Source organism: Marmota flaviventris, chromosome 13, assembly GCF_047511675.1.
Source record: "Marmota flaviventris isolate mMarFla1 chromosome 13, mMarFla1.hap1, whole genome shotgun sequence".
NCBI classification, from domain to species: Eukaryota; Metazoa; Chordata; class Mammalia; order Rodentia; family Sciuridae; genus Marmota; species Marmota flaviventris.
The window spans coordinates 60,841,065-60,864,913 of record NC_092510.1 but is presented as its reverse complement, the minus strand read 5'-3'; the positions used below and the strand labels follow the sequence as shown (position 1 = coordinate 60,864,913).

The 23,849-nt window shown below is 30.7% G+C and overlaps 2 protein-coding genes across 3 annotated transcripts in view; one reads left to right on the top strand and one right to left on the bottom strand.

Moving 5' to 3' along the window:
* Positions 1-23,849, bottom strand: part of Ift74 (intraflagellar transport 74) — a 70,011-nt gene that overhangs the window by 41,276 nt on the left and 4,886 nt on the right. For both annotated transcript variants that reach the window (XM_027930989.2, XM_071600441.1), the window contains 6 exons: positions 20,530-20,665; positions 17,727-17,775; positions 15,261-15,359; positions 15,042-15,102; positions 12,779-12,838; positions 11,545-11,606 (listed from right to left, as the gene is read on the bottom strand). In XM_027930989.2, coding sequence (XP_027786790.2) covers positions 11,545-11,606; positions 12,779-12,838; positions 15,042-15,102; positions 15,261-15,359; positions 17,727-17,775; positions 20,530-20,665 — 467 coding nt within the window. The remainder of the gene's footprint in view (positions 1-11,544; positions 11,607-12,778; positions 12,839-15,041; positions 15,103-15,260; positions 15,360-17,726; positions 17,776-20,529; positions 20,666-23,849) is intronic.
* On the top strand, positions 3,299-7,280 carry Lrrc19 (leucine rich repeat containing 19). Its single transcript, XM_027930990.2, has 4 exons — positions 3,299-3,379; positions 4,275-4,788; positions 5,766-5,954; positions 6,686-7,280. The coding sequence occupies exons 1-4, from the start codon at positions 3,299-3,301 to the stop codon at positions 7,012-7,014; spliced, it is 1,113 nt and encodes a 370-aa protein (XP_027786791.1). The 3' UTR covers positions 7,015-7,280.

Below are 23,849 nucleotides of genomic sequence, written 5' to 3'. Positions count from 1 at the left end.
ACATTTACTTTTTCTTTATTTGTACTAGGGATTGAACCCAGGGGTGCTTTGCCCCTGAGCTACACCCACAGCCATTTTTATTTTTTATTTTGAGACAGGGTCTTGCTAAGTTGCTTAAGGCCTTGTTAAATTGCTGAGGCTAGCCTCAAACTTGCAATCCTCCTGCCTCTACCTCCCAAGTCACTGGGATTACAGATAAGTGCCATTGTGCCAGTGAAAACATTTCTTTTTCTAAGTCTTGTAATTTTATTTTTTAGCACACTAGAGAAAACAATTATTATTAAAAAGATAATAAACACAGCAAATAAATTTAAGACTGTCCTATTTACATTTCCATGTACGCTCACAGTCCTACCTTCCTTTATTTCCTTCTTCACCTGCTTCTATTCCACATCAAGTCCTTAAATTCAGTTTTCTTTGTAGTCTATTTGCTTCCTTTAATCACCCCTATCTACTATATATATCTGAAAAACAGCACTTCTCCCTTACTCATCTCTCCATTCCACCAGAAACTTCAGTAAGAACTTTACCACACCACTGAGAAATACTGCAACAAACCATTGAAGAGGATGTGTAACTATCCATAGAGATCATTAAACACACATAAAATATATTTTGTAAATTTAAATTTAGGCATCTCCCTTTATGGTCAATGGACAGGAATAGTGATAGCTTAAACTCATTTCTGGCTCTAAAAACGGTTCTATTATTATCTATATTTGAGTTGCATCAAATCTAGGAGGCCAAATAGCTTTTTCTAACAAATTTAACTATGCAAAGAGAGAGTAGATGGGGAATAAGGTTAAACAAATCAATGAACTGAAGGCAATGAGTACGTTGACTACAATAGACTAGCACTGAAATAATAAATTCCTATTGCTAATGAGAACAAACTTTAGTAATTTGAAAAGAATCTTCTCATGAAGATTAGTTTTTCTAATTCCAGGTTTGTTGAAATATTCTCCTGGAAGCATCTTAACTGTTACAAATGCTCTAAGAAGGCTTAAAAGACTAAACTTTAAAAGACCCCTAATGACAGGATGTATTCATACCCTTTCAAATCAGAAAATTTGTTTGCAGAAGGATTTCCAGTGTCAACTTTGAGAAAACAGAATGAGAAACAAAGATCATGAATAAAATGATTAAATGGAAAGTTAATGATTTAATAAGAATAGCATTCTGCAACAAATGGCAATTTTTGGTAAAAAATAGCATATGAAATGCAGCCAATAACACAACTCCTGTCCAAAACTTGGAAAAAATAAATAAAAGGTTAAAAGGAGTATTAAATTCACAATGACACAAATAACAGAGGGTACAATAACAATAAAACTTACAAAGCACAAAGTTAATAGATGAATAGAAATTGACTGGGAAAGCAAAATTTTCCCAAGTCAGCAAATGGAAAAACACTGAAAAGCCACTTGATTTATATTCTGCAAGAACTTTGAATGGTCCAGAAATGGCAGCACCAGGTATTCTGAAAGTAGAGGAGGGGCTAGGTTCAACTTGCTTAGTACGTGCAAGGCTCTGGGTTCAATCATCCTACCAAAAAAAAACCCAAAAACCTTTGTTCTAAAAGAATCTTTAAAAAAAATCTAAAATTAATGACATTTATGGATTCCTTAAGAAAACAGTCAAGCAAGTTCACTCTGAAATGCTAATTCCAATCAGCTTTTCAGTTCCTCACTCTTCTACATAACCTCACAACAAAATATTAACATATGAACAAAGCCTCCAAAAAACTGGGAAAGTATAGCTTGGGGACACATATTCTATTTAAGGGAAAAGACAACAAAAGGCACACATACACAAAACAATAATAAAGGCAAGAAACTCAACAGATACTGCTGCAGAAAATATTGAGAGAACAAAAGTTCTTAAAATTAAAAAGAAGACAGGAAATAGCAATCTTTAACAGAATTTGAGAATAAAAATTGAGGATGCTTCAAAACATAAGAGATGTAATATAGGAGAGTAGAAAGAAAATCATTCCAGAAGGTTTAATACATAATAAGGTAGTTCTCCATAGAGAAGCAGGACTTGGAGGAAAAAAAAAAAGTGATGAAGAGTATTGTCAACATTATTAATGGAAAAATTCCCAGAAATTAGAAATACAGCTTCCAGATTCAAAGTAACAATCAAGTACCCAGTTTAACTGATGAAATTAGACTGTCACAAAGACACAGAATCATGAATTCTAGAATACTGATTTTAGAAGCTTTGAGGGTTAGGAAGAGGCAAGGTACATTAAAAGGATAAATAAGTAAAATAAGGTAACAACTGAAACTCAAAAGACAATGGGGCAAGAAAATCAACATTTTCAGGAAAAATTATTTCCCATCTAGATTCAATTTCTAGCCAAAGTATCTTTCAAGGTCCAAAAAAAATTTTTCCATCCTATGTACTTTTTCCAGAAGTTATGAAGCACCACTGAAATGAGGTAATAAGCCAAAAAAAAAGGGCATTCTAGAAAAACAGGAATCCAATAAAGCAGGCAAAAGAGAATTTCTGTGATAAGGGCAGAAGTCAACAACCATGTAGAAAGAAGGCCCATTGATCAGTTTCTCTAGCTTAAAGCATGGTAGCTCTTGTAAGCAAATGAAAGAGATTAAATATCTAAAATGCATTAACTAGAGAATTGCCATGAGAGAGTGTGAACATAAATTCATTTAAAAAAGAAAAAAAACCAGTCTGATTAATTTAGAGTAAAAAAACCATGTAGCAATGGGAAAGTAATCCTCTTACGTGGCTCATCACTGATAACTTATATGTACTTGTGATAACATAAATGCTGAATAGCCATCTAAAATTACAAGTGACTATATTTGGAAGTCAATGATGTATTTAAGAGTAGGATAGAGAGTATTTGAAAGAAAGCTAAAGATTTTCACCTCCCACAGTTAGATATAAGCCAATGGATTAACACCAACAAATAACACCTAAAATTGAAAATTCAAGAATTAGCAATACATGAATATAATCAAGCACACATATACACATAAATATACATTCTTCTGGACTTTCTTTTTTTACATATTTAGTAAAAATTTAAATGTACTTTAAAGTTTCTTTCAAAAGATCTCATGAGACAACTTAGAAAATATTGTCATTCTCCACAGGAGCTTTTGTTAAGATCAGAGTGCAGGGATGGGGAATAGCAATGAACTTGTTTCTTATTCTATGTATCTTAAGAAAAAAGAGATTTAAAAGAAAAAAAAAATCCATATGTTCTCAATAATCTTTACAGTTCTTGTATTTACTGAGATGAAATACTCTCTTCTCTCAGGCCTGCAATATGAAATTCACATGCATCACAGTCTTGTTTTGGCCCTTCTCCATGCTATTATTATCGGACAAAAGCCAGACTTCTAAAATAGTAAGTTTTTATAATCAAGAGAAATGTCTAAAATATCTAAAGGCAAACACCACCACCACAAAATCTGATCCCTAAACTATTCTTTAGTTATTTGTATATATTCAAATCTGTGATCTGAGTCATCCTAACTTGACAAAGGTAATCTTTACTTTGTTTTTAAATTGAGTTCTTTAAAAGTTGATGAAAGAAGAAATCTGTAAATTTTCACTATAAAATCTGAGATTAGTTCCAAGACATAAAAACCACAGCTTAAAATTATAGAGGAAATTTCAACTGCAAAGACAGGCAAAACAATACTATTCCTTTGTATCTATATCCACAGAAGGAAAGCACTTCAGGTTGTGTGGCTCATTAAATTTACTCACAGATGCTCAATTTCTGATATAAGACAAAATATTTCCTTTTAAAATATGAAACTTTTAGCTATTGGCCCAACAAAGCTTGAATTGGGTATTATTTTTTAATTATTTAAGAGCCCTAGCTATGTGTTGTTATCTCCACTGATTTTAAAAAATTATACATTTTAAATAATTCCCCTAGAAATGCCTAACTTGCATGTTAAAATATTAAGTTAACCAAATTATGTAATATTTCTACACATAAAACAGCAATATATCAATATTCTTTCTCTCTGTAATGATTACATTAATTACAGTTGGAAGATATCTGTATAACATACTACAAGCATTTACTTACTTATTCTATTAGAATTTCCCTGATCTTCCCCATTTCATCATTAAAAACACTCACTTTTCCACATTACAATGCCTAAAGATGAGAGATATTTTTTCTAAAATGATTTCCTTCCAACATCAAAGTGCATGAATATGAAATTTTGAGAAATTATATTATTTTTTCCTGATTAATAAAATTTCTAATTTTTTTTCTTTTTTAGGAAGTCAAATGTAATTTCACTGAAAAGGATTATTCTTTGATTCCAGTGGGTATCAATAATAATGTTACTATCCTTGATCTCAGTTATAACAAAATTACTTTGAATGTTACAGACACAAGGGTGCTACAGAAGTATTTTTTACTTACTGAGCTCTATTTGATTCAGAACAATATCACTATCTTACATAATAGTAGTTTCAGTAACCTCTCCAATCTAGAAATCTTAAATATATGTAGAAACTCCATTTATGTTATTCAACAGGATGCATTTGTAGGCCTAAATAAACTAAAACAATTACATCTCTGCCAAAACAAAATATTACAACTAAATCCTGACATGTTTATGCCGCTAAACAACCTGAAACTTCTGAATCTGCAAGGAAATTTGATAAGCTACTTTGATGTACCACAACTATTTCATCTGGAATTAATAATTTTATATGGAAATCCATGGAACTGCACTTGTAGTTTATTCAATTTGCAGAACTGGTTGAAAACATCAAATGTGATACTAGGTAAGGTATCATCATTTAATTAAAATTAAAATGTGATTAACTTTTGGCATTTTGCCCTAGAAAAATATTTTTCATGTTTAAACAAACAACCAACAAAAAAATCCAGCTGAGTGTGGTAATGCCTTCCAGCAACTAGAGAAGTTTAGATAGGAGGATCGAAAGTTTGAGGCCAGTTGGGCAACTTCGTCACTGCCTAAAAATTAAAATTTAGAAAAGGATGGAAATGTGGCTCTGCAGTGGAGTACTCTTGGGTTCAATAATCAATACTGACAAGAAAAAAAGAAAGAAAAACTATCTATTGGGCTAAAGTTGTAGCATTTTGCAAGGCTCCAGAATAGATCCCAGCACTGCCAAAAAGTCAAGAAATAAAATTTCTGTTAAAGGAAAGCAGGAAAAAATATTTAAATAGCTGGGGATTTGGGATGTAGCTTAGTGGTGGAGTACCTGCCTTGCAAGCATGAGGTCCTGGGTTTGATTGCCAGTGCTGTGCAAGAAGGAAAAAATCCCCAAAAAACCATCTCTAAAGAGTTACTCTCCATGCCCCACCCCCTGACTATAAAGAAATTTAAATGTATTGGGCTTGCAGAGACAATACATAAGACCAATTTTTTTTTCTTTAAGTACTTCCTGTTTATTATTAGATATCTTGTTGTAGAGTAGGTTAAAAAAAAAAGGTGTCTTACTTTGTTAACTGCAAACCAAACACTGCTTGAGATCCAGACTGTAGCCACTATCATAATCATAAAATCTTTATAAACACAGACTAAAATATATAAATAGTTAATGCATTTAAACTGTTTTTATAAAGTAATGGGAATGTGTATCACCCCTCATTGTGTTACTACGCAAACACATCAAGACCTCGTTATAACATCCTTAATAATGATAGACATGTCAAAAATATAGATAATTATAAATGTTGCTAACCATTCTTATTCTCTATAATAAGCCTTAATTTATTCACTCTTATTTACCAGAAAATGAGAACATCACCATGTGTAGCTATCCACACAGCCTGAAGTGCTACAATATCAAAACAGTACCCTATATGGCTGAATGCTACTCAAAGTTTGCTTCATCTATAACTGAAGATCTTTATGTTCATTTTCAGTCCATTAGCAATTCAACTTTTAATAGTTCTTTAAACAATTTCACAAGAAATTCAGGTAATGTATTGGTTTTTAATATTAATATTGCTGGAGGTGTTATAAAAAATAAACAGTCTTTCTTTATTTCTTTATTTTGAATTTCTATCAACAATGTAAAAGAACATTTCCTCATCTCAATGAAAGATTTACAAAGTACTAGAATTCAATGTAGGCTCTCTTACTTATCACCCAGATACCACAGTTGATTATTTCACTTATTTGAGGCAAATTATAATTTTTTAATGTATGCAAATCAATACTTGTCTTATGTGAATGAGTAGCAATACCTGCAAAGACAAGTGGGCAAGGAATGAGTATCCTTTATCCAAAATACTCAGTACCAGAAGTGTTCTGAATTTTGAATTTTTTTTTTTAATTTTGAAATATGTGCATATACATAATGAGATAGAAGCCAAGTGTAAATATGAAATACATTTGTTTCAAAAACACCTTATACATATATCCTAAAGATAATTTTAAACAATATTTTTAATGCACCTGTGCTTTGACTAATGTGTCACATTAAGTCAGATGGGAAATTTTCCATTTAAGGAATTTTGAGCATTTTGGATTTTCAGATTAAGGATGCCCAAACTGTAATTATTTTAGGAAAAGGTATTATTTCACCATACTATAAAATATCTTTTATTTAGTAACTAGTAACTTTTGTGTACCAACATTGGAGAGTAATAGGAATATTACATATCTTTTTCATCAACTTAACCAAATCTCTTTCTCTTCCATTTAAGAACATGAACCTCTTGGAAAAAGTTGGGTTTTTCTTGTTGGTGTTGTTGTCACTGCACTTATGACTTCACTCCTCATCTTAACTGCTATCAAATGCCCAATATGGTATAATTTTCTGCTTAGTTACAATCATCGTCGCCTAGAAGAGCATGAGGCAGAAACCTACGAAGATGGTTTTCCTGGAAATTCAAATTCTCTTCCACAGATAGGAGATATAAACTCTGAAGACACTACAGTAATATTTGAACAGTTACATTCATTTGTGGCAGAAGATGATGGTTTTATTGAAGATAAGTATATAGATACCCATGAACTATGTGAAGAAAATTAATTTTAAAATGTTTGACTGCTGATAAAATATCAGACCACTCACAGTTTAGATGTGGAGACTTGGATATGTAAAACATACCAAATTGGAGCTAGTAGATCTTCGTCTTAATTAATATCATATACACAAATATCATAAAAATGTTTTTCTTATTGAGCAAGGGGGGCCAAATGAAGTAACTGACACTCTTAGAGCTAACAGTTACACAATTAGTTAATCTACAATGCTAGCATTATTAATCTCAGCAGTACTTAGAACAAGTAAAAAGGCAGCTAGTGTATTATTCATTAAATAAATGAATATATTCTCACAATAACACATATTTGTGATATAGGACATATTAAATTATACTAAAGTCCCAGTCATTAAAAAAATAAAATATTTTAGATTTATGTCATGAGTTAAAGAACAGAGAACTTCGACTACACACTAAGATTAGTTCTATGCTCACAGACTAATTTCATGGTATTGAAAAATATTTTATGTTAATGGTTCCTGAATTAGAAAAACATATTTACTCAAAACTTAGTAGAAACTTAAGCACAGTGTTCAGGTATAATCCTTAATGATTACTACCGATTTCAATCAGAAAAAAAGGCTACCACCAAATTGGCACAATTTAGTACCATGGTGGCTTCTCAAGTGGGCATCACAATTATTTATGAATTCTATTTATAAAAACACACATTTCTGCCTCTCTCTGGGAGATTATTCGAATGAATCTGTGCTGGGACTAAGGAATCTTTAGTTGGTCCATGGGTAGCTGATAACATGGAGCAATGTTTCTCAAATTGTTTTCTAGAACACTAACCTCCAGAGAGACATTCGGAAGTATTTATAGGATAAGAAAAAGGTACATGGGCCAAGCACAGTGGCACACCTGTAATCCTGGCTACTTGGGAGGCTGAGATAAGACGACTGTATTCAAGGTAGCCTGGGCAACTCAGCAAGACCCTTTGTCAAAATAAAATTTTAAAAAATGGCTGGGTCGGGGGTGGTGCACAACTGTTATTCCAGCAGTTCAGAAGACAGAGGCAGGAGGATAACAAGTTCACTGAAAGCCTTAGCAATTTAGTGAGGTCCTAAGCAACTTAGCAAAAAATCCGTCTCAAAATAAAAAATAAAACGAGGTGGGGATGAGGCTTAGTGGTTCAGCACCCCTGGGTTCAATCTCTGTACAAAATAAATAAAAAATTAAAAATAATTGGGATACATACAGCTCAGTAGTAGAGCACTTGCTTAGCATGGATGATGTCCTGGGTTCAATCCCCTGTGTGTATGTGTCTGTCTGTCTGTCTTTCTCTCTCTCTCTCTCTCTCTCTCTCACACACACACACACACAAATAAATAAATATAAAAAGAAAAGAGAAAATTTAAAGGGTGCATGGTCAAATTACTATAGAAAACACTGTGTTTAAAAGAAGTGAAACAAGATCCCTTGATATATAATATAGAACTTATCTGAGACTTTACTAAGCTAAACTGCTTTCTCATTATTCAAGAGAAACATATTAAGAATTTTTCAAATTTATTTACTTGGTACAACTACTAAGAGCTCATAGCACAATAATAGTCCAAAGAACATACTCTGCAAAACACTAGCCCTAAGACTGTAAAGGAAGAGTTCATCTAAAGTCATTATTGTCAATTTCCTTATAATCAACCGGCTGCAAATATAATTTTAACAACTCATTGATGCTAACTGATGTTAAAAACTGTAGTAAAATCTGTAATTTTAATATTCCACACATAGAAATTAGTGTATTTATCTGTTATCTTAAAAGATAAAGATCTCTGAAACACTGAAATATACTTATGGATGAAATGTGGATTTTCCTCATCATAATAAATGTAAAGCGAAAGCTGTGGATGAACAGGGTTATTTATATGCTGAAAGAGCTAGGAGATGGGTACATAAAGGTATACTATTTTTGTGTATGTTCAAATTTCTCTATAATAAAGTTTTTTAAATGTGTATGTACTTGATAATTCCTTAGAAAAAAGAGACTACAAATGTACATCTTGTCATGATCTGTAAAATAGTCATTTTAAAAGCTATATACATATCAAATTCTACTTTGAGGAAAATATCTACTCTGGGGAAATAAAATCTGTTTATGATGATATATCCTTTGAAATAGAAGAACTGAAAGTTTATAATACATATTTGCTTGTGTTTATAGAAGCATATTTTCAATAAAGAATATGAACATTTTGTCTAATATATGTTATCCATTGCCTTAAACTTCAATTTTAAGAATGAGATAATTACAGGGATACAACGCATCTTTTTCCTAAATAAGCTATCATTCTATCTTATCTTTGCTAACTATAAGGTGCAATTATTAATATCTGAGAAACACAATAAAATAAAATATAATTACAAATGAACAAAGGTTGTATCTAATCTCTAAAATCCAAGAATCTTTTATCATTATATTTTACGTATTCAATAAATATCTAACTAAATAAAGAAAAATAAATGGGTGTAAAATTATAGTTACATATGTTTTAAAGAGCAAATGATTTTGACTAATCCCAAACTAGGAAATGTAGACATTAGAATTGGAAGAGAATCATTAGTTTAAGCATGTACAAGAATAACCGGCTTGTTATGGATAAGTTTCCCATAATGAACCAGATTTTCATGCCACACTAAATGATGGTACAAATAGGAAATCTGCCATTTCCTGGTCTCTCTGAATGTGCAGAGTCAAGGCAGATTCTTAGGTTATTGAGATGTTTTACATCTTAACACAAGAAATAAATATATCCTCAGTGCATATGAAAGTAAACTTCATATAAATAGATTTTCCTTTAATTTAAATTTCTGCTTAAAAGAGAAAAGAATCTATTTTACTTTAACCTTAAATGCAAACTGTAAATATAATTTTGAAACTGGTGACATCTCAGGACAAATTATGATATTTAAAATTTTTTTTTCTTTAATCAAATGAACCAAACACATTAAAACTGTGGTATTTTTAAACTTAAATCTGGGAATATATTCCCGGATAAAAATCTGCAAAACATTTAGTTATAATATTGATATATCTGATTGAGGTATTATATAACTTTTCAGATAATGGGATAAATGGGGACTCAAATGTTCTAAATTCTTTAAGGTTTTTATATTTTTTTAAGTTTTTTTTTTTTTTTGGTAAACTTAGGATAAATATTTGATAAATGGTTTCAAACCAGGGTAACAGATAGAGAAGCAAAAAAAAAAAAAAAAAAAAAAGAGGGAGGGAGGAAGATTTCAAGTAAGAATTTGGTTTCAAAAAAATAGGTCTTTGCGTAAGAAAAGAAACTGCCAATATTTTCAATTTCTTAGAAAGCACTTTACAAGCCAGGTAAAGTGGTACAAGCCTATAATCCCAGAGGCAAATGAGGCTGAAAAAGGAGGATCACAAGTTCAAAGCCAGGCTCAACAACTTATCAAGACCCTAAGCAACTTAACAAGATCCTGTTTCCAATAAAAATAAAAAGGGCTGGGATGTGGCTTGGTAGTTAAATGTTCCTGGGTTCAATCCCTGATACGAAATAAATAAATAAATAGCTATCAAATAGATAAATAAATAGCTATCAGGACTGGGGATGTGGCTCACTGGTTAAGCATCCCTGGGTTCAATCTCTAGTACAAAAAAAAAAAAAAAAAAAAGTACTTCACAATAGCATCAAGTGATAGGAGAAAAAGAAACTTTTGTTTTAATCAATAAAAAAATCATAGTTACCTTTCAAATGTTTTATTACTGTATTTCAGTATTCTGTCATGAAATATTTACTGTTTATGCAGAAGTAACATGACAGTGTATTTGTTATTACTGAATTTCATGATTTTTGTTAGTAATTATCCTTGCTCTCAAACAGATTTATATTAATACATTTTGGGTCCAGAATGAGCTTATATGTGTGTTTATACAAAAATAGCTCATCTTTTATGTTTGTGTTGTAATATAAAGAATCTAATTAGGGCCCAAAATTTCATGAAAAATAATTACATCATGTCTACTCATTATCTTTGTATGTGTTACTGTCACTGTCACAGTTAATAACAAAGTCAAAGCTAGCTAGTATTTAGTCTTTAGATAGGTTATAAAGACACAGATAACCTACAAATATAATATAGAATACTAATATAATTATCAACAATGCTAATAAAAATTTAAATAGTCTACTAATGAATTTTTAGTTGAACTGGGGTTAAAATATCATAATCTAATTAATATTCTAGGTTAAAATTATAAATGGAAGATATAATAAAATTCTTATTTCAAATTAATTTTAGGTTCTTAGAAGCAGAAATTGTTTATATATAATCTATATAGTCATTTTCTTCATACAGAAGTTTGTAATTTAGTGGTAAATGAAGATAACATGTACAAAAATAAAACTTCCATTGCAAATATTTATTTTTAATTTAAAAAGGCAATAGAAAAAAAGTTAAAACTTCTATAAGGAAATAAATAACTCACTAGTTAAACTACATAGTAAACTCATTTATAAATCTGATTTTAAATAGAATAAACTTACGCTTGTCTTTCAGTAAATATGATATCCATACTTTGTGTTTCTCGATCATTTTGAGCTTTAAGCTGAAGAAATAGTTAACACAGAGAAGTTAGTTATAAAAATGTAACCATTAAACTGAATACTTTCTTTAAAGGTTATTCTGGTTATGAACCAAATACAGATTATAATAATAATCCTAATGCCACAAAGATCCAGAAAAAACTACAGTAATTGTTTCATTTAACAAAGAACACCATGAGATAAAAAGAAAGAGCTGTTTTCATAAGTATCATAATCTCATGCCAAAAATATTCATTGTTCTTCAGTGATCTATTAAATAATCCAATGTAACCTTCATTTATAAAAACATCTTAAAAATTTACTGGTTTTCAATAAACATATGATTAATAATGTGAAGAATTTAGAACCAGCATGGGTTGTTTGTCTCACATCACTCAGTATTTACGTGAGTACTCCTAGTTGACACGACCTGTGCAAATCTAGAATAGAATGTGGACATATCCCAAATAACTGACAATGCACATGAAGAAGTTCTTTTTATTTCTAGCACAGTTTTTAATATGTGAATTATTCTGTATCCTAAACATAAAAATAATCTACTAAATTATCATGGTTTTAGAATCTTAAATTTAGAAGGGTCATTTTATAAACTATGTTTTTACCGAATAGTTTCTGGTTATATAAATAAATTATAAGCTATATAAGTTATGAGCTTTATGTTATTTTCTTTCTAATGTTTATAATCAAAATAGGCTAGCTATGAACATTTCGTTGTTTTCTACCAAATAGTTAATCTAAATACAATTTTTATTTACCAATCAAAGGTCAGAACATCTGGCATCATATCTACTCATTTTTTCCCCTTAAAACTATAAAAAGATATCATTTATCTCTACTGAGTAATCAACTCCACTTATACAAAAATTAAAACTGAAGTATTTTTAACTAATCTATAAACAAGCAATATAGCAGACATTCTAAGGCTGAGTACAAGGCCAATTCAAACAGAGCCTTGTGGACAGACAGTGAAGCATCTATTTGGAGGAGCCACTCAATAGGAGGAATTTAAAAAGAGCAACTAAGGGGGTTCATCTATAACAGTGATATTTAGAATCAAAGTAATGTCCATCTCTAAGGCCTAAAAGATTTTACCAAACTATTTCTAGATATAAATGCTTTATTTTGAGGATACTATTTTTATAAATCTATTGTTTATATTTATAAATTCTCTTACCATGTTGTAATCATTCATTACTTCTTCCATTTCAGTATTGGTATTAAGTTTATCTACCAACTAAAAATAAAAACACAAAAAAAACCCACATTCTGTTAGTCTTAACATTCTGTACAATTCATAATCAAAGTAATTCAATCACACATAATGAGTAGTAATTTAAGTACCAATACTTGAAAGCATCTTATCTTTGAAGATAAAAACAAATATTGAGCTAACTAAATAAATACATATTATGCATTTGGCCAAAAAGTAAACTACATTTTAGTGTGGAAAAATAGGTAATAATGAAATACTCTTCCTGCAACTCGTACCTTAAACAGCTTTGTCTGCTCTGAAAAGACAGAAAGATTAGAAAAGACTAAAGTTTGCCAGATTAATCACTCTCTTACTTTTTCCCTAGGAGAGAACATTAACAGGTTTTCAAATTTACACTACTGAAAAATAGCTTTCTTTTTTTATTTTTATTTATTTATTTATTTATTTTTAAAAGAGAGAGAGGAGGGAGAGAGAGAGAGAGAGAATTTTTTTAATATTTATTTTTTAGTTTTCGGCGACACAACATCTTTGTTTGTATGTGGTGCTGAGGATCAAACCCGGGCCGCACGCATGCCAGGCGAGTGCACTACCGCTTGAGCCACATCCCCAGCCCAGCTTTCTTTTTTTAAAAATTAAAAAAAACAAAACAAAATCAACAAAGGAATCCATAGACGACACAATAGTAAGCCTACTTCAAAAAGTTAGGCAATGATATTAATAGCTAGCACAAAGTATTTGTGCCAAATACTGTTACATGTACTAACTTATTTAGTTTTTTTAGTATTACTCTATGAAGAAAATACTATTGTCCAGATTTTACAGATAAATTTAGGAAGTACTGGAACCAGACAGGAAATCAAATTATTTAAACACTAAAAGCAAACAGTGTAAGTGTAATTGATGACAAAAGATTAAGCTTTATTAATATAGGATATATATCAGTATACATCACATTTTCTCATTTGTTATACACATAAGTGCTAGTAAGACTTAGTATTTATTAAATGCTAACTATAGGTTAGACACCTAGTTAAGTGCTTTCTATTTATTGGGTATTAGCTCATTAAACCTATAAACAGCATATTTTATACATTATTAAGATCTTTCTTTTTGTTTTAGGTGAGACAAGGGATTGAACCCACAGGAGCTTTACTACTAAGTTACATGACCAGCCCTTTTAATTTTGAGATAGGGTGTCTTGCTAAATGGATGAGGTTGGCTTAAATTTTGTGATCCTTCTGCTTTAGTCTCATGAGATGGAGGGATTACAGGTAGGTGTTCACCACTATGCCCAGCTTATTAAGTAACTTATCAAATACATTTCGGCATAACTAATAATTACTTTTATATATTGTCATTCCCCATCTTATAAGAATATTCTCTCATATTTAGAATACAATAACATTTACTAAAGAAAATATTACTGAACGTGAGATGTTACAAAATGTTTGTTATGGATTGTGTGGTTCTGAAAATTTAAGATTTAACATATACTATAATCAGCAAAATTTTATTGATAAGCAAAATATAACAATATAAAGTAGATATATCATAATATATATAATCATTTTTAATAGGAGTAGTGAGATAAAAGTTTATTATTTTCTTTAAATCTGGACACCACTGCTGTATAATGTTCCGAAGAGTCAGAATAAAGAAAATTCTCACAATGAAAATTTTCATGGAAGCAACAACACCCAAAGGCTTGAGGCAGTTATCAGTAGTTCTAAAGCAACTGTTTTTTCTTGAAGTTCACATTGGAAAGGATCCTTGGTGTCAAATATACTCTATTTGACAGAATGTACACACAATAAAACATACAGATGGAAGTAATTGGTGTGCTAAATAATTAAATTTTAAAAATTTCATGATGGCAAAATTCCATAAAAGGGTAAAGATGTTTTCAAAGCAGTGGCATTGTTGGTACCCAGTAAATTCTAGCTATTAAATTATTATTTCAGTATTGTTATAGAAAGAAACGCATGTGTGTTTGTGTACTCATAAATTAATGTGTTTTAAAACATATTAGAAGAATACATATCAATCTGGTAAGCCAAATAATTTCTGATGAGGAAAATGAAGGAGAGAAGAAAGGGGCACTTTATTCTCTACATATTTTATAGATTGAATCTTTCACAACAACTATATATTCATGTATTCTTAAGCTGTAAAAAAAAAAAAATGAAAATATTCAAAGCAAATTCTCTCAGAAAAGAGCAAATACCATGTTGTAGTCTGCTAGTTGTCCTTGAAACTCTTTGATTTCAACAGCTAAAGTCTCTGCCCTGAAAGCATAAAATAAATACATTCATGTAAACATTATGGATAACTACTAATTCATATTCTATGGATATGTAATATTGAATGAATACTAAATTAATACTTATTCAGTAGTAAGAGTACATAAAAATATCTTTCATATTTTAACTGCAAAGATACTTACCTCTTTTCATATGACAAATACACTGAATTCTCTTGATTATGCATTTCTATTTCTTTCTGAAGTTTATTAATTTCAGTTGTAAGTTCACTTATTTTACTTCTGTAGAGAAAAGAAAGAAGAACGTCAGCCATACTTCTAATCTAGAAAAGGCTTTCTAGTTACAAAATTCATATATATATGTGTAGATTGTCTATAGTTACAACTAATGAATAATTCTATTTCCAACATGATCAAGGTTGGAATTTTCATTTGTATTCATAAGATAAAACCACAAAAGATGTATTTGGAACTTAACTGCCAATGACATAACTAACTACTTTCCTGAAATGGACTACAGGTCACAAATAGTAATAGAATATACCCTCATGTTTTTGTGCTATCCACAGTGTAACATACAGTCATGATAGATTATTTCCTCAGCTCTATAAATATTGTATCCATCACTTTTGTAAGTCTAGATAATTAATAAAACCAATTAAGTCCTAAAAAAAGACTTTCTAGTTCAACAAAACAAACTTTTCATAAATATGCAATAATATAAATAGTGTGAAATTCCCTAAGAAAAAAGTTTCAATGGTTTATTTGACTAAGAATAAGGACTATCTCGTCTAATTCTACTCAACTGATAAGAAACTGACATAGTTTCTCTAATTATTAAGAAAGGTCAACAAGGAAGAGAATTGAAGCCTAGTCAAACAGATGTAGATTCCTGTCATTCTTAAAACTGCTACAATTTTTCAATAGTGGCATTACTGACATTTTAGGACAGTGACTGATAACTTTGTGGTAGAGGGCTATCTTATGCATTACAGTATGTATAGAAACATCCCTGGTCTCGATGCCAGCAGTAAAAAACCCCAATTGTGACAACCAGAAATGTGTATAAAAATTGCCAAATATGGGCTGGGGCTGTAGCTCAGTGGCAGAGCACTTACCTAGCATGTGTGAGGGACTGGATTCGATCCTTAGCACCGCATTAAAAAAAAAAAAAATTAAACAAAATGCTGTCCATCTACAACTATAAAAAAAATTTTTTTAATTGCCAAATATTTACTAATGGAATCAACCCAGTTGAAAACTAATGCTCTAGAAAAACAATTATACTAACATAAATATTCTTTGATGCAGAAGCACAAAACCTAAAAGGAGGCAATGCAATAAGCAGGCATTGTTTTATTTCCTTTTTTTCTTTTGATTAGAATATCACTGAATATCAGAGACATTATACATCTCACAGACTTACTGTCTTTATTATTAACCTTAGTTTTAAGGAAAGATGGCCTCCTAGGAATTTGAGAATCAAAATGATCCTCCAGGTAATTAAGAAACAAAAGAATCAAGAACTAAGAAAGTAAACAAGGCTTTTAAGGCATGATAGAAGAATGGATTAAATTAAATGGAAATAAGAGAGAAAGAAGATACAGATGAGGAGCCAATAGGAAAATAAAGTAAAATTGGAAAATGTAGATAGAACAATAGGAAATCCAAGCATAAGGTAGGTAGAAAATGACCAAAAAGTTCTCAATTTGGAGCTGGACATTTGACAAGTTCTTAATTTAGTGCTTCACACTTAAGAGACATATGACAAAGCTTATGGATTAATTAAAATTAGGTCATATTTGTAGTAACTTACCAAACATACATTTATCTAAAACCCTCTACTGATTAGGGTGTCACAAAAAAGTATACAGATTTTTTTTTTTGTTTTTTTTTGGTGGTCTGGGGATTGAACCCAGGGCCTTGTGCATGTGAAGCAAGCACTCTACCGACTGAGCTATACCCCAGCCCTCCATAGATTTTTCCTTTTTTATTAGGTAAAACAGGTGACATTACAATAACACAAATGTTATGTTTCAGAATACCAAAAAGTTTAGAATATTATGTTTATCTTCAGATGAAAACAGTAAACTTTATGATATGGTTTGAATGTGCATGTCCCCAAATCAATAGTATTAAGAAGTGAAGCTTCAGAGCTGATTAGGCCAGAAAGGCTCTTCCCTCATAAATAAGATTAGGTACTATATTATGAAAGGGCTGGAGGGAAGTGGTAGGCCCTGTTTTTCTCTTTAATTATGTGAGAGAGAGGACACCTAGATTGTGCTATCTATTGAACCAGCCCCTTATCAAACACTGATCCTACCAGTACACTGATCCTAGACTTCCTAATGTCCAGAACTAAGAGAAATAAACTTACATAATTATTAAATCACCCAACTTCAGGCATTTTGTTATAGAAGTACAAACAGACTGAGACAAAATATATAGCTCATATATATGCAAATACATAAAATTTTATATCTCAGTCTAATTCTATTATCGTATATATTTTACAGAATAGCCAAATAAACCAGAAATTGATAAACTAAAAAATAATTCTTAGGCATCAACAGATACCTAATTATTATGATAAGAACCACAGATAAAACTTCATGATCACTCATAGAAAGACATGTTTATTTAACATACCTAAGAAGTCCGAGATAATAAGATTTGTCTAAAATTTGCCTCTGGGGACCTGAAAAAATGTTTAAATGTTAGTGTTCAGTCTCAAAATGCCAGCAAAATAGCAAAAATCCAAAGCACAACCAGAATTATACATCATAATTCTCAGACAGCTTTCATTACTGCCACCAAACATTAAGAAAAGAGAACTAGTATCTTAGAATCATGATATTTTAAAAAGACCACAAAGATGGAATGAGGTGAGACTATTAAGATAGTAGATTCATAGTACAGGCTAGCTAAATGGAAACTAGGCATAAGGGAGCCTAAAACAGAGCTTCCCCAAAGAAGTTTCTCTGACAACAAAATATAGTAGGACTGTCCAATTAAGAGTAGATACATGCAACTACTGAGCACTTGAAAAATGGCTGGTGCTACTAAAGAAATTAATTTTTATTTTACTTAATTTTGAGTATTACAAATGACTATTAGATATTGGAGACTTTAGATATTCCTAAATGTGACTAAGAGACAACAATTTTCCGAATTTCTCTTAGGAGACTTTTAAAAACATGATGTTAGCTGGGCGTGGTAGTGCACGCCTGTAATCCTAGCAACTCAGGAGTCCGAAGCAAGAGGATGGAGAGTTCAAAGCCTTGAATATACTTCAAAGCCTCAGCAACTTAGTGAGGCTCAAAGCAACTTAGTGAAATCCTATCTCTAATAAAATATAAAAAAGAGCTGAAGATATTGCTCAGTGGTTAAGTGCCCCTGGGCTCAATCACTGGTACCTGGTACTAAATAAATAAATAAATAAATACATGCTATTACATTTCAGTAGAATGAAGAAAGTATTCCTAGGGCTTTGGGGCATAGCTCAGGGGTAGAGTATTTGCCTAGCCAAGTTCAGGGATCTGGGTTTGATCTCCAGGCATGGCAAACAAAACAATAACAAACAAGCCCAAAAAAGTATTTCTAGGTTTAAATGTTCCAAATTTTATAAGGGATGAAATGCCTTGCAAAGTGTGAGAAGTAAAGTCTAGAAAGTACTGCCTGTAATGTCTGTTCTTAGTAGAAAGGAAAAATGTCTTGTAATAACTGGAAATGGGACTTAGAACAAGAAAGAACAAAAGTCACAGCAGATAATGGTGCATAGTGGTAACAATCTGAACTCTCATGTAAGGCTTTGAAGTATATTCATAGAAACTGACCATTTTAAATGACACTTGGTCTGTTTTGAAGGAAGTTTATATAAGATAAATATCTGACATATTCTCTAGAAAATTTAAGTATGTTTCTATCCTTAATGTTTTTTGATAAGTAACATTAAACATTTAAAAATTACTTTGAATACATTTTAAAGATTAGTTGAACGACTATATAATTTTGCTTCATTTTTTATAGTATTGATAATTACTAAAAGTCATGACATATTATTATAAAAAGTACAGTCATCTCAAGGCCATTGTAGGGAATTGATTCTAGGACCCCTGTATAGACACCCAAATCCAGGAATTCTCAAGTCTCTTATACAAGATGACCTAATATTTGCATATAACCTGTGTGTATCATTGCATGTAGTTTAAATCATCTCTAAATTACTTATAGTATCTAATATAATGTAAATGCCATAGAAATAATTGTTGCACTATATTGTTTAGGGACTAATGACAAGAATAGCCTGTATGTGTTGAGTACAGATGCAGCTTTTTTCAACTATTTTTGATCTGTGGTTGACTGAATCTGCAGATGTAAAGCACTGAATAATAAGGGTCAATTGTACTATGTATCTTAAAATTAATTTTGTAATAGCAGAATATTTTCTTCCCTGTTAAACCATTTGTCACAATAAAGAACATAATGATTTTTTTTTTTTTTTTTTTTTTGCTGGTAGTTGAACCTAGGGCTTCCATAGGCTAGGTAAGTACCCTTTATTGAGCTACATCCCCAGCCATTTGTCAAAATAAAAGAAAAGAACTTTTCACACACAAAAAAAAGTTTACCAAGGTTTGTTTATATATACCACATACACAATATGCATTCATTTTTCTAATGATTTTCTAAATAGATGCATAATGAGAGATTCAGAAGAGACTTATTTGCTAGACTTCATTCCTTATTTAAGAATTAGAATGGAGGGCTGGGATGTAGCTCAGTGGCAAAGCGTCTGCCTTGCATTCGCAAAGCCCTGGGTCGACCCCCAGTTCCAAAAAAAGACAAAAAAAAGAACCCCACCAAAAAAAAAAGATTAAAAAAAAAAAAAGAATTAGAATGGAGCCAGAGTGGTAGCACATGCCTGTAATCCCAGCGGCTTGGGAGACTGAGGCAATAGGATTGAGACTTCAAAGCCAGCCTCAGCAAAAACGAGGCACTAAGCAACTCAGTAAGACTCTGTCTCTAAATAAAGATATAAAATAGGGCTGGGGATGTGGCTCAGTGGTCCAGTGCCCATGATTTCAATCCCCAGTACCAAAAAAAAAAAAGACTGGATCTTTCTAATTATTAGGAAAAAAGTAATATTTCTTGACTCACTGATTATAAATAGCAATATTTTAATAGCATCACTTTTATATGAAAACTACTAAAAAGTATATCAGAATATTGCTACATGATTTTGAATTCAGAAAATATGAATATTCAGAAAAATTAATATCAAAATAACTCATGTTTATAACTTACTAGTTTACAATGTGTTTTCATATTTATTCTGTTTTTATCTCACAACAATTTTATGAATCAAACAAGAATTATGTTCTAATTCTGATTTGGTTATATGGTAATGTAATACTTTTTGTACAAAATATACTCATCTTCATAAAACAAATACCTTTCATCCCAGTTTTCATTCCACTCAAACCTTGCTGTGTTACAGGACGATCAGCAACTTTGATCTGAGATGACAGAACACCACCAGTCCCCAAAGGACCACCACGAGAACCTGGTCTTGCTGTTCCAGGGGGCAACTAAACAAAAAGATTTTACTTTCATTAAAATAGTAAAAAACAGTCCTTCTACTATTATGAGACTGCAAAGATAATTTGAAAACTTAAAATTCTACATAATTAGTAAAATATTCCTTGCATTTTTACTGTATGGAATAATAAATACTATTATTCAATATTATTAGATAATAAATTTCTTGAATATTTAAATTTATGTACATATCATATATTTCATTAAAATTTTAAACTCTATGTGTAGATATTATTTAAAATATCTCCAAACTAGAAAAGAGCTAAACGTCTATCATAGGAAAAAGTTGAATAAGTTGTAGCATATAAAAAAGCAGTTTTTTTAAACAGTTTATAAAATTAAAAAATTGTAATAAAACAAAAAAGTCTGGAAGATCTTATATGAATAGGAACAATGGCTAGCTCTACCTAATGGTAACAGTTGACTTTTATTTTCTGCTTTTATATAAAGTGGTGTTTTGGGTATAATAGTGGGTATATATATTATCTCTAAAATAAAAAAGGAGGAAATCTTCATTTTGAAAAAAAAATGGTTATGATTCCATAACAACATGGCCATGTAAATTACTGAAGAGCTTATATCATTCAACAAGCATTTGTAATCTCTACTTCAGATCAGCTAAATCCAGTATAACAGCACATACTCCGAGGAAAGAACAAGACTCCTTTTTCATCAGTTCATAAAGTATATTCAGGCATGGGAAAGTATAAAAGACAATTTGAAACTGTTCCAAAATATTCCTCCTCCTTCTGTTTATTTTCGTACCTTCTTTTTTGAAACTCTCTCTCTAATAAAGAGTAAAATTTACAATAGTAGATAAAATATGGCGTAGAAATTTTAGATAGGGGTTGGATATAACCACTGCCATTCATTTTGGTTGTTTTTAATTCTGTTAGTTGATGACTTTTAATTCTATGAAACAACACAGTTCTTTAAAAGATTATGAAAATTGCGTGGGAATTATTTGGGGTAAGGGGCCAATAACAGTACACATTCCAGAGAAAACATTGAACACAGAAACAATATCAACTACAAATTCAGATGAAATGATTGCAGCGTTAACCTGAGAGATTTCTAGAAGAAAATGCTAAATCTCTGGCTGGGTAAACCTTGTAAATGATTTTTTCTTTTGCTTTATGCAAGCATAATTTTGAGAGTTATTCAAATAACTTCTACTTCTTTTCATTCACCAGATGAACATATATACAAGAAAGTATAAATTAAAACCATATACATTAATGGATAGATATGTACTCACATGGAAATATATTCAGAATATATGATTGAAACAAAAGAGAGATGCAAAACAATGTATATATTATGTGCATGTACCAATGTTAAAACAAATCCCTTCAATATGTACAACTATATTGCTCTAATAAAAAAAATGGAAAGAATATCAATGCACGTGGTATTATTCTGATTTTGGAACAGACCAAAACCATACAAATTATATGTGCATATGTATTTGATTGTTTATAAATAAATGCACAGTAGAAAAGTCTAGAAGATAGACACAACACTATTGACAGTGTTTAGACATTCAACAGGAACTCCATTACTTTGTTGTTTGCATATTTTAAGATGATTATTATTTTTGAAAATACAAACATTAATAAGTGGCAATGTCAGATTCATTTTGTAAATAATTAACAAGCATTAATTCTTATTAGAACAAAAGAAAAAGATATAGATATACTCTTAATATAATAGACAAATTTTACTCATTAAATTCATTGTATTCATTTCTGTTTTAGTTGGTTTTTGTTTGTGTAGCCATTAAAGAATATTCAGTTTTCTCTTTTCATGAAAAAAAAAAAAAAAGAAAAAGATATCCTAGCTTAGTATATCTAAGAAGATGTCAGAAAAGTCATTTCTAAATTGATATGATAATACACCCGAAAACTCTAGAAAATTCTGAAAACATGAGGTACTGATTTTAACAAAGCTATTCCTGCCCCCCAAAATAAACATAGGACTAAGAATTATCTGTTGTTCGCGGTTAACTTAAGCATCAGCTTTAAGCACCCTCTGAGTTAGTCAAAGCCATCTGTGTGAATATCAGAAAAAATATTACAGACACTGTGGTATATTCATTTCTTCCTACTTTATTTTCTATGCACATATAAATGCATGTTTATAAGTTAAGTTGAGGTTACACTTTTTTTTTTCTTAAGGCTATATTATAAAGAATTTTGCCAAGTGTGGTGGTACACCTGTAATCCCAGAAGCTCGGGAGGCTGAGGAAGGAGGATTGCCAAGTTCAAAGCCAGCCTCAGCAACTTGGCGAGACCCTGTCACTAAATGCAATATAAAAAGAGATAGGGAAGTGACTTAGTGATTAAGTGCCTCTAAGTTCAATCCCTAGTACCAAAAAGAAGAATTTCTTTTCTCAAATATATTTTAAAATAATTTTTAATGACTATCTAATAGCTCATTATAGGGATAAAAATATCATAATTTAAGTCTCACTTGTCATAAGGTCATTAGGTCTCAAGATTTTTCTTATTATGATACTTAAAAATATGTAATCATCTTTACTGGATATTCTTCTGCTGAGAATTATTCTGTAAACTTTATCCCACTTTTTCTAATATAGTGTTTTTCTTCTTGATTCACTGATTTATGACATTATGCTCTTAACATTTAGCAGTTTGTTTCTAAAATTGCTGTGGCAATTAGAATATAGTTTCACTCATACTCAACCTTTATAAAAAATGTTTATGTAATTATGTTTCTTATTAGTTTTGCTTTTTTATTCTAGATGAATTTTGAAATAATTTTATAATGGCATTCCTTCCATCCTTCAGAAGAAATCTCATGGAATTCTGATTGAACATAGGTTTATAGACTTAATACAGAAAAAACTCTTTACAAATTAGTAAAGTTTGCTATATCATTTAAAGATTATGAATTCTGTTTTTATAAATATTTTTTACCAGGTTATCATTTTTCTTGGTGTTTTCAATTTTTTAATTCAAATATATAATTCTGAAATTACTCTCCTTAGGGTTGGGGATATGACTCAGTTGGTAGAGTGCTTGCCTTGCATGCACAAGGCCCTGGGTTCAATCCCCAGCACCCAAAAAAATGCTTTGAAATTATTCTCCTTTTCATTACTTGGCATTTCAGTTCTTATTAGAAAGTCCTAGCCTATATCAAGTTTATACGAAA